Source organism: Lonchura striata, chromosome 1 (genome assembly GCF_046129695.1).
Source record: "Lonchura striata isolate bLonStr1 chromosome 1, bLonStr1.mat, whole genome shotgun sequence".
Lineage (NCBI taxonomy): Eukaryota > Metazoa > Chordata > Aves > Passeriformes > Estrildidae > Lonchura > Lonchura striata.
The window spans coordinates 25,509,255-25,521,649 of NC_134603.1; the positions used below are offsets into that span (position 1 = coordinate 25,509,255).

A 12,395-nucleotide genomic window follows, 5' to 3' on the forward strand; every position below is an offset into this window, starting at 1 on the left:
CACTTATTTTTTCTAGGACCACAGAATTGTTAAAGTTTAGTTAACAGATGTTTTCCAAATGGTCTCAGGAAAACCTCCTTAGATTAAGTTCTACTTACCCAGTCTATTTTATCCACATTCCAGTATTTTTTTAAGTCACGGAACTGCATTAGCATTCCCTTCAAGCCCACAACAATAATGCTTGCTAACACACACTGCAAAAACATAAACACAAAAGCCATTTGAAGAGTTGCTAGTGAAAACAAATGCTGTTTCTTTTATTGAGCAGTCAATATCATAATTAAATTATAAAAAGAACTGGTAGGTGTTTAGAAAATAGGATAAGCACAGGTGTCCTTGTGACAGCTGATAACAGCAACAACCACCCTATCCCCATTTTTTTTTTTTTTTTTGTGAAGGAAATCTACAGGTTACCTCATTGAGAGAAAAATAACAGAAACCTCAGGACTACTAAAGACTCTTCCATGCATCACCAGACCAAGTACATTCTGCCACAGTCTGAAGGACTCAAAAGCAAATCAACACTCTGCTTCCATGCAGTGAAGAATTGTAACTCCCCTTCCTCACTTCCTTCCCTTCCCCTAGAGAAGTCCTCTAGGGCAAAAGTCCATTAATTTTTAAGCAAAAAAAAACCTTTTTTTTGTTCTTTGACACAGGAGGGAGGAGGGGATGGATGAAGAAATCATCTAGAGCCAAAAAAAAAGGAGTACAAACTGATGGACTTGCAGTGCATAGACAGGGCTGAAAAAGCATATTAGAAGAGAAACAAATTACCAAGAAAGCAAAAATCAAAAAGTATTTTTAAAATATGGGGGGAAAAATCCTACAGGAAACTGGTCAAAATTTACCTATAATCCATATGAAAAGAAATGAAAGTAGGGAAGTATAGCAAAAAAAAAACCCCAGGACATATTGTGCACCCTTCTTCATGTGTCCTTACTTTGCATGGTTAAAATAAACTATAAAAGGATCTGTGTTTGAAAAGTGAGAACTTTCATGACACCATGTAAACAATAGCACAAAGCAAGTTTAAAACATAGTTGAGTTAAAACTTCATGTACATACATGGCAGAATTGTGGATAATTTTGGAGCTGTATTTAGTAGCTTTGACATGCCTCTAGTTAAAATTAGCTATTAATTTGTAATACCAAAAGATAGATATAGCTTATGTGAAAAGATGCCACATTGCTTTAAAGAGTCTTAGCATAGATGTATTCCATGACAGAAATATAAGAATATTTTACAATCTTTTTGTAATTAAGCTTATATCACTATCTAAAATAATTTGTGTCAAATTTATTCAAAAAGTAAATTTGTGTATCATGTACATATCTGAAGAAATATCATGAATCTTCATTAATTTCTACCACACTTTGTCAATTTACAAATTCACAGTGACCTGGGTGTATATTTTTCATTAACTACATGCCAAAAGTAAGTAGAAGAGAAATTCACTTCTATACTCTTACATAAGAGCATATATATGTAACTATATATGTATAAAATCTATATGTCTTATGCTGTCACCTCTGTACTTTATGATTTCGAGATTTAGCACACCCTTACTATTCTTTTGGCCACTGAAATTAAATAGAGCTGTGTTAAAGGCTGCACTGTCTTTCCCTAAAAGAAACTGTCCTTAGAAAATGTTTGACATCATAATCTTTAAAAAGGTTAAGCACTATACCATAGGAAGCCAGTACAGCAGAGGTCCAATTGTGTAGATCACCACAAGAATTACTACACAAGAGATAAGGCAAGCCACCTAAAACAATAAACAAGAGTTGCATATCATTCCGTCTAAAGACAACAAAAACCACAAAAGAAATTTGGAAAAGTATTAATTATAAAATATTGTAGACAAAGTCAAGAATCAGATGTTGAAGGTGTTAGCTATTAATGTATCTGTGGATTGTAGATGCATCTAATTTCAATTTTAATCTCGGATTATTGCCTTTAATCAACTACAGTGATAACATAGTGAGAGATCTCAACATCTGTGCTTGACCCTGCTGCCAGCACACTGACACAGATCAGAGCATCACTTACATGTTTGGGTATTAAATGGAACGTGTGTGTGCAATGTTTCATCCCAGAATTTTCTCAGCACCCACTGTCATTCTGCAACTTATTTATAGCCATGCACCCTATGTTGTACTAAATAACAGTTCTGTCATAGCACTAAGCAAGAATTATGTATGGTATTTTTCCACAAGAGAAGACTTCTAACTTCTTTTGTTAGGATTGACACTAAAATAAAACTATTTTTAAATCAGAAACCACTAAAAATTTCATTTTAATATCAGTGTATTTACTTTAAAAATGTAGGTACAATTAAAGATTATAATGCAAGTAATATAAATTCAGAAAAATATATGGTCTAATAATTATATTATTCACAGTATACATGGTATTAATCTGATGGAAAATTACAGTAAAATTGCACTGTCCTATACCACTCTGAGTGCTCACTGAGTACTTCTGGTCTTATAAATATACAGTTCAGATTCACAGAAGGTTTTTGACGCTAAGTAGACAGATGCTCACTTTATTTTTATATTGATAATATGTTTCTTTACTAAAATAATTAGGTTTCATTTTAAGAGACAAGTTGTTAAAAACAAAACCAGACAAGTTGTTAAAACACTAGAAAATTAAAGTCATGGTGTACTTAAAAATACCATCAAGAAGGATAGACAGAGTGTTTACATAAAAAGGGACAGAAAATCTGCTGGTAAAGTCACAAGGAACTTTTCCCTCTTTCTGCCTTCATGAAGAGCAAGAAAAAAAGTGTTGATTTTATTTGAAGGATGCTTCTATTCCATGATAGAATTCCTCACTTCTCTTTTCTCACAGGAAATATATATCACTGAGGAACAAATGACAAAACTGCAATCCAGGTATAGCCATTTGAGAAAAAAGAGCTGCTCTGTGCCCCTGAAAGGCTCTTTGCATTTCTTCCATGTGTGATGCCAAACTGACTTTTCTCTAAGTTAAGGAAAGGCTTCTTTTTGCCTATGACCTGACCAATATTTATAAGTGATGAACTTGTCATCTCCTCATTCTATCTGGACAGCCACAAAGGATATCATTAAGCTGATGTGTTGCTTTCCAAGGGGAGAGATTGTTATTCCTAATAAAATACTCTCATAGTGCTAACTCATAGCCACACTCTTAACTTTTAGACACCACCACTGCTATACTGTGAAACCAACAGATAAACCAAGGGGATTTTTATTGTGTGTTTGGTGTCTTGAAATCAAATTATAGGGGTTTCTTTTTCCATTTCATGTATTGAATAACCTTTTATCAGGGTCTTTCCCTACATGCACCAGAGCCAACATGCTCAAATACTCCACATGCTTCAAAGTTATAAGTCTGCAGGTTACCTCAAATCTTCCATGGAAAAACCAGTACAGCATGATGCAGTACTACTGTAAATTGCACAATCAGTACATTAACCAATTACAGAAGAAAATATCTGTGAGGATAGCAACTCGTTGTATGACATAAGATTTAACTAAAATACATGAAATAACTAATAGCCAAGTGGTAGCTAAAATATTTGCATATAAATATTTTCAAGATTATTATTTGTTAGATTATTCATTATGATTGAGTTCAGAGTATTCTGTAGGCTAATTAGCAATTATTTAACATGTAGATTATTGGCGTAAAGCCCTGTATAATTCCTTAATATTGTGGCATCTGCATGAGAAATAATTGCAAGGCGTGGTTGAGGAGAAACAGTACCTATGGATTGTATTTAGTCTTGTACCTCATGAACCTTTTCCTTGCAGCTAATGTCCTTTATACAGGTGAGAGAAACAGCTATAAAATCAAATTAGAATTATTGAATCATAGAACTGTTAAGGTTAAAAGATGTTAAAGGTTAAAAACCTTTAATGTAATCAAGTTAACCATCAACACAGCACCACCACTGTGTTCACCATTAATCCATGTCCTCAAGTGCCATATTAACACAATGCTTGAAAACTTCCCAGGATGGTCACCTGCAGTTACTCTGGGCAGTCTGTTCCAATGGTTTATAGCCCTTTCTGTGAAAAAAACAAGTTCTGATATCTAATCTAAACCTTCCCTGGATCAGCCTGTTGGTGTTTCCTCTTGTGCTGTCACTTGTACCTGGGAGAACAGCAACAAACTCCAAAGGACATGACATTGATCTGGCAGGTTGCCACTGAAAGGCCCTTGAGTTTCAGAGGAAGAGCAATGCTGTGGGGTGCCCCAGGTGGTTTGCCACCCCTCTTGTTCACAAGCACAATTTGGACAGATGTCAGGCTGACAGGGTCACAATTATTATTCTCAGCAATTACAGTCCCCTCTTTCCTGAGCTACTGTAATAACAGCTTGTGCATTTAGTTTCCTCGGTAGGAAATAGCAACAAACAACCTCAAAAATCTAAATGTCGTCTCTGTAGGTTCAGTTTACACCGAGGGATAGGACAAGTACACCATGTCACAAGGCAGAAGCTGGGATATTACATGTGGTTTTTTTAACAAACAGCTCTAAAGGTTGCTTTCATTTTATTTTGGAACCCAGATAGAAGATAAATTAAATGAGATTCATGAAATGTAATTTTTTTCCTAAAATTTTGGTTTAGACTATACCATTAAATCCTTTAAACACCATTAGAGGGCACTTTTGTTACAATGCTGACAAATTCACATCAACTGAAAGGGCTTTCATATAGTTTCCTGCAATCTGAAAGCACAACTCCTAACTTCCTTGCTGCTACAGACCTTACAGTTCATATTGAATGAAACAGGTAAAAATTAATAACTGGAACTATTGTCTTTCCTAGAAAGGCACCACTGATCAGATGCAATTTCATGCAGATTCTTAAAAATGACAGGGCAGAGGTATTCGTGGGAAAGAGGAGAAGGGAGCCTAGGGAAATACAATGGATAAATCAGTACAAATTGCAGTGAGCAGAATCACAGCTTTAATTCTCTGATGCACTTCACTCTAAGCCGTTACCTGTGTTTTGGCACCCGTGCTGTATAGAAGCGCCGTCCGTCCCATCGCTGCGGCACTTGGTATGCAAAAGAAAAATGAAGGAATCACGTTGCTGAGGCCATGAGCCAAAAATTCCTGCAACGTCATTAAATAGAAGATGTTTTTTCATATTGTGTTGTCATTTCAATGCCTCTTGCCAACAAAAGCAGCAAAGGAGTCCCCTATATAAATATTAGCAATGATAAAGGATGGACACATTTTTGAGGGAAAACATCCCACAGGTACATGACTAAAGGGTTTCCCAACAGAACAGATCTTCTCCCAACTCAGAACTAATTTGAATGACAGAGCTGTTGAACCAGATTCATCAAGAGCAGGAGGTACATTTTATTCCCAGAATAAATGCTATTGCTAAGTTTTGAAAATTAAGTTCAACCAAAATATTTACATCTTGATCCACGTCTGCTTTTTAACTGGTCAGAGCCCCAAGTATTGGTGTCTGGAAACCATCCAGATAATTTCTGGTGTATGGCTCACTAGAAAAAGAGAGCCACTGATTTCTCTTCCTTTAGAGCATGTTTTAATGAAAGCACAGAACCTGATGTAGCAAGACCAGCCTGTGTAGATGGGTGTTCAAATAGACATCCAGCTGCAAAACAGCTGTTCTTCATTCACCCCTATGTCATTTATCCCAAACCATAAAGGTGGAGGCAACATTTTCATCACAGTAATAGTGCCAGTTATCTGAAATTTAGCCTTTCTTCCCACATTGCTTGAATTAGCATCTCCATGGATTTCCAGCAGGCTTGGAGTTACCCACCCACCATAACAAGCACTGTAGTAATGTAGAGACAACCCATTTAATTTAAGCATGTCCTCTGCAAAATGGAACTCGGGACAAAAATCTCCTTTGGCTGTAAATCTGGCAGCACTCTCTGAACTCACCCAGCTTCTTAGATAAAAATAAACCTTTATTTCCAGTGACATTTCTATTTTGCATAAATATAAATAATTTTGTATTATAACATCAGGTAAGTACTGGGGCTATAAGTACCTGGTTTTGGTTTAGAATTGCTTTTCATTAACAGTAGCTGATTTAACATCATAGCTTTTCTATAAGAGCTCAACTGCCGGAGGAGAAGGTGTCTCATCTTAGAGCAGTGAAAAATGCATTATTACCCAAATGCTGCACAGAATGTAGCATTACAAGATTATCCTGAAGGATGAGTTTTCCCAAAAAGAGCAGTTCAACCAATGAGGGCATTCTGCACAGATAATTTAAACAAAATTTGGGTGCTACTGTAAACACTAGAAGGTGTCAGGATGCTATATGGAACACAACTTTTCCTACTGGGTATTCATCTATAATATTCTCCCCAAATGGTGAAGTGATTTCAAGACTCAGTGACACTAAGGAGAAAGAGCTTTACCTGGTTGTCATCCACAGTGTATTTAAACTTTTTAGCAGAGGCTTGAGCAAGCGCTAGTGAGGCTACATAACCAACCAGTGCCACTCCAAAAGCTTCAGTGACTACTTCAGGCAGGACACTCATGGGTGGTGCTTTTGGTGGTGGCAACCTATAAAAATAAAGACAACAATTTTTGCAAAACTCAATACATAGTCTCTATATACCTGCAATTTATGTGAATACCACAGAAACAATGTCTGCAGGAGCAGGTAATTTTTGTATTACTTGTAAGGTGACTTTTTTCAATATTTTAGATTCATATTTTAGATCTCAGTCTGTTGGAAACAGCAAAAGAGAATTTGTAGATGACGAAACAGCTTCAGATGGAGTATTCAATTTGAAAACTTCAATTTGATAAATTATAAAGAGATGTTGATAAATTAACTATGTGACTGAGAAAATTTGTCACTAATTCACTAATTTTGCAGTGTTCAGTAGAAAAGACTACTGTATGTTTTCTCCTTTTTTAATATAGTTGGCTTTCCTGCAAAGTTAAATTTAAATCTTTAAAAAATTTTGTATTCCTGTCATTTACTGACAGTACAGATATTTATTCCGTCTAATGGGGAATCAAGTTATGAATCAACCCATCCCATATTGTCTCTGAACTCTTCAAAAAGACTTTGGTCTTTCCAGAGCATAAATCACACTGTCGGAAAACTAAATTGTGCTCTTAAGGTTTCTGATGATCTACACTGACAAGGCAGTTAGGTATTTCAGGAAAATGCCTAAAAAATATGTATTAATTATCCAGGCTCTGCTTCTGTTTTTCAACACTATTTGTATGAGATAGCACAAAAGATAAATTCTTGATTAAATTTGTACAAATACAGTTTACTTGTTTATTAGAAGGGGCACATTTAGCTGTGTTCTAGTCTCAGATTTGTAGCCTGGTCTAAATAGTTACATAATCTTTCAAAGAGATGTCCCTTCTTTTATCTCTTTCAGTGCAAGCTGCCACACATGCACTCATGCTGTCTTGGACTCCTGCTTTGTGAAATTTAGGGAAACACTGCTATATACAAGCAGGAGATAACACAACAGCTGTGCTCTTCCATACCAACGTGTAGAGTTTGCACACTTTGACATTTAATCTAATTTCTCTTTCTAGCAAATTATATTGAATTTTTTGGCCTTCTTTTCAAGTTCATGGAGGAAAGTGTATCATTAACTATAGCAAAAAAGTTCTCTTTTAGATTAAGCATAATTAAATCTTTCACATTTTGTCAGAAACCACATTTTCTAAAATGACTATATGGGTGGAGAAGAATGAAGTGTAGTAATCTACAAATCTTATCTCATTGTAAATCCTTTCAGCTACAATAACCCAAGCCAGCCCTCAAAAAGCAGGTTGCAATAATCTTGTAAAGAGTATTCTGCCCTCCTGTCATACATCATCAACTACTTAGTACCTACTTTTTATTCCACAAAGCAATAAAAAGCTATGAAAATATACAAGGATGCATTTTTGTGATGATATCTATGCACATATAATTTACTAACATGAGACTGAATTGTGAGAGAGTGTCTGAGGAGACAGGAGAAAAACAAAATAGATTTTTACCATTTCTTATTTCAGAAACTACTTTGATCTTTTCAGAGACTGCTCTCAGAAATAAAAATATTTAAAAGCCACAAGCTAATAAATCCACATTACCCTTTAGGAATATTTCCCACAACTTCTATCCTGTAGACGTACTCCATATCAGCATAGTAGCAAGCAAGGGATGTAGCAATTATCTGTTGGTTCAAACAGAAAAAGATGTTATATTTCTGTTGCTTCTGATATGGTCCCTATTATTGCCATACCTGAGCACATGGCACTGTTCATACATTTATCCTTAGATCAATCCAGTAAAACAGGAAAGTATTACAATTCTTTTTGGCTTTCTGAGGTGTTTTTGGGGGTTTTTTTTGCAAATATGTAAGACAATCAAAAGAAACTAAGATTTGGACACAATAATCATGTGGGACTACAGTGCAGTTTGTACATTTTGTGTTAATGAAAGAGATTTGTATGGCTCTCTGTGAAGCCTCAAGAACCTTGGCAGTCATTGTTGAGAGCCCCTCTGTTCAGCATGTGCCCCAGAGCACTGCCATTCATCTAAGCAGCTTAATGTAGTTCATGATTTAGGTGTTCCTGAGTAATCTGACTCAGCAGATGTTCTCTGAGCATGTCTAATCCAGACTGGCAGTGTTGACTTCAGCACAGACCACAGCAGAAGATGTGTCTGCCTCTTGTTTTTATGTTCTAGCAGGTACAAATATTGCAGAGGGAGTATAAAGTTTGATTCTGAGGAGGTTCAAACTCATTTCCTGTATTTCAAATGAGATGCACACACAAATCCCAATAGAACAGGGTTCTGGTACATTTTATCCAATATTTTTTAAAAAGGTAACACTGAGACCAGGATTACACTACTTCCTTTTCCAGATTTTTGCCCTTGTAAATATTTTCTTTTCCAGCAACAGAAGAGTAATTGTGGTAATGAGCTCTGAAAACCAACTGTCCTTCATACTTTGTATTTTCAGTTAGTGGTTTACAGAAAAACAGAAACTTTCTAATGGTGATCTGGTGATGATCATTTGACTACATTTTAATCCTTAAAGCAGGGGGTATAATGTAATTGCTAATTTTAATTTAGTCTATACCATGTTAAAAGAAAACATGTTAGTAAAATGACAGAAAGCAATAGCATAGCTATTTAACTTTGTTGTAGCTAAATCACAAGCAACATCTAAGTCACAACTACCCAGCACAAGACTTGCTTGGAGTTAAAGTATATCGGTTACTTTTTATTTTCTATTTGAAACTTCTTACACTTCAACATTCTAGGCTTTATGTTCTTGTGATTATGTAAAAAGTAGTAAACATATGAAAAATGTTATACAAATTGGGATCTTAATTATTAAGCCAAATTATTTCCTGTTTTTACAATTAACGTACAGCCATGAAAATCAGTTGTCTATTTAATAAGATGCGGGTGTGGGTGTGGGTAACTATAGACAGCACAGTAAACTTCAGCAGATTGAGCCATTGAAAGTTTTGTAAGAAAAAGCCTTATATATAATTTTGTACTTACCAAAAGTAGATCGATGGGAACGACAACTTTAATGTTTCTGTGAAATTTTTCATTCAGCTCCTTAACAAGAACCAGTACCACAATGCTCAGCAAGGAGAGAAGTAATGCCTCCAACTGAACTGATCTGATATTCTCAAACACATAGGCATAAATCTACAGTGAATAGCAAATAACAATCACAGATCAAAAAATATATTCTGGATCACATGCCATGGCATCTTCTCATGACTTAGGACAAATAATGAGTGACAGCTGAATCAATAGTGCAGGAGCTGAGTCACTGGACAAGTTTTTGGCCTGTATTTTAGATTTTACAGAGAAGAAAATAATCAATTTACCACTCTTATGTACTTTGGAAAACTAAAAAAAAAATTAAAAATTTGTATATATTAATTTACAAATTTCTATTGGTAGAAGCAAGTTATAAAATTCCAATAAATGTGATATGTTTACTTTTCTTTTTCAGTCTCATTAAGTTCAGTGAGATAAATGAGTGTCACATAAAAATGCTGAGAAAAGTTTCTTGCACAAAGGTTTATTTGTAGTGCCCATAGTATATAACATGTACTAATGCTAGTAAATAAAAGACAGAAAATAAAAGAAGGAGAGGAAAAAAGAAAAGGGAAAGGAAAATGCAGTAGTGGCTGGATGGGAAGAGATCCAACAGGAATCTTCAATACAGGCATCCTCTGCGATTTGTGGGTCGTTTTTCCAGAGTAATGTTTTCCCAGAGTAATTTCAGCAGGCCATCCTCAGTCTCCCCGTTGGTTGCTCTTGCCCCTTACACAGTGCTCCATGAAGCATGCTTTGGTCAGGTCTAGGTGCTGCACACACTAAATAATTGCCAAGCTTGCATACATATGCTACTGGTCATTTAAATAACTGAAGTTATCTGCTTTGCCCTGTTTGTTCCTTTTCTGCTGACTGCAGAGTTAAGGGGGAAAGAGGACACCAGGCAAGAGCTATGGAACTGTGAGCAGGAGTACTTCAGCTTTTTACCAGTTAATATGTGCTGCAATAAGCTGTAAAACAGGTTAGAAAAATGTAGTTGGATCTATAATGAACAAAGGAAATATGGTGATGAATTATAAGGAACATGCAGAATAGAAATACGGAACAGGAATAGAATGACCAACAGTGATGAGAAACAGAGGTCTTCGATGATGAATACAATGCTGTAAGTAACAGACTTGGGAGAATGCAGTTGCCTTTGCAGCAGCACAGATGACACAGTGAACTGTAATTTTTGCTCTATGTTGAATTTGTGGGTTCAGGAAATAAGGCATAAATCAGTATGGGAGTACATCAACAGAGTAATGAAAAAAATTACAAGTTTACTGAAACAGATGGGGTGAAGAAAATTAGAGAGACCATCTATCCTGATAAATAAAAAAATCATGAGATCTCATCACAATTTATTTTTGGGCCTCATGAAGAAAAGCAATATTGCCTGAAAGAACAGCAAGCCATAAAAATGAATACAATACACACGCTTACTAAAGCTGTAAGGGAAAAAACGGATAGGCTCAGACCTTTGCGTTCTGCATTTAAATTCTGGAAAATATTGTGCATACTGTAATATAAACCATAGAGAGAACCAGGCTAAGATTAAGATGTATATTTAAACATCATCACAAATAACTTTTTTTTTAAACCCCAACATACAAGATAATAAAATAAAGCAAGTGAACTTGAAATAATAATAGTAATATTAAAAAGCAGGTGTTTTCTCTGGCAGTGACTAAGAAGACCAAAAGTCTTCTTAAATCAAAAGTCACACTTGTAGTTTTATCAAAATAAAGATTAATAATTTTCTGCTCCAGAGAATTTATTCTCAACTACATGCATAATGCTAACAAGTTCTGACAGTTTGTAGGTTAAATTCATAAATTTATATTGGACAGGGAAAAGTACTAGAAAAATTATCTTAGGAAAGAACCCTATTTTAGCAGAAAGGTAGTCAATATGATGATAGAATTTATTTCTACTGTTCTGATTCTGTCACTCATTAAAGAAGTGATACTCATATTGAAGAATAAGTAAATTCAAATCACTTCCTGATTTTTTCTTTCTGAGGATATTTTCATAATCTAGAAAGGGAAAAAGCCCAACCTAAATATGGTTTCAGAAAATTAACTTACCTCATAAAGATCCAATGTAGCCCTTGGAGTTTTAAGGATGCACAATATAACCCAGCACAAACATTTCTCGGAAACCAGGAAAATATTTTAAAGTCAACTTGTTAAGTAATATGATCTAGATATGTCTTAAATCTGAAAATGGGAATTAAACCACAGTTTTTAGCCACATATTGCCCCTCTGTAATCAGAAAATATGTGTATTGTATTTTGAGTGGCTTGGGACTAGATCCTGTACCCATAATTTTCCAAGAATGCATTTTCAAGAGGGCACAGGACTTAGCTGAGTGCCCAAACAGAAGCTGTGATTAATTAAGACAAAAGGAGGCAAACTGGAAAATTGTGCCCACAAAGTCACTAAAGACTGAGCTAGATCTAAGGTGAAGAGGCAAGAAAAAGGAAGAAATGGGTGGATTCCTACTTGCTGAAGTCAGAGAGATGGGATTTGTTTTGAAATGAATGCTGGCTATTAAAGTGTCAGCATTAGCTATCTATGTTCATGGCATCAAATCTAATCTTCCTAGACAAAGTGCGACAAAAGACTGAGTGAATAAATAAAATTTTAGTGAAGAAATATACACAAGCTTCAATAATTTTTGTCTTTCAAACTGAGAAAAAAAGAGTAAAAATATATGGCCAAATCTTGTAAACCTTTGCCATAGGTTTTTTCAGATTCTGCAACAAAATCTTTACATGACCTGCCTAGTACATCCTTTGGTGTTTCTTT

General features: G+C 35.3%; 1 protein-coding gene across 2 annotated transcripts in view; it reads right to left on the reverse strand.

The window, feature by feature from the left end:
• The window catches only part of SLC26A7 (solute carrier family 26 member 7), a 64,520-nt gene that overhangs the window by 23,454 nt on the left and 28,671 nt on the right, over window positions 1-12,395 (reverse strand). For both annotated transcript variants that reach the window (XM_077782926.1, XM_021543274.2), the window contains 6 exons: window positions 9,531-9,683; window positions 8,105-8,187; window positions 6,409-6,556; window positions 5,000-5,113; window positions 1,689-1,766; window positions 99-194 (listed from right to left, as the gene is read on the reverse strand). In XM_077782926.1, the coding sequence (XP_077639052.1) occupies window positions 99-194; window positions 1,689-1,766; window positions 5,000-5,113; window positions 6,409-6,556; window positions 8,105-8,187; window positions 9,531-9,683 (672 nt within the window). The remainder of the gene's footprint in view (window positions 1-98; window positions 195-1,688; window positions 1,767-4,999; window positions 5,114-6,408; window positions 6,557-8,104; window positions 8,188-9,530; window positions 9,684-12,395) is intronic.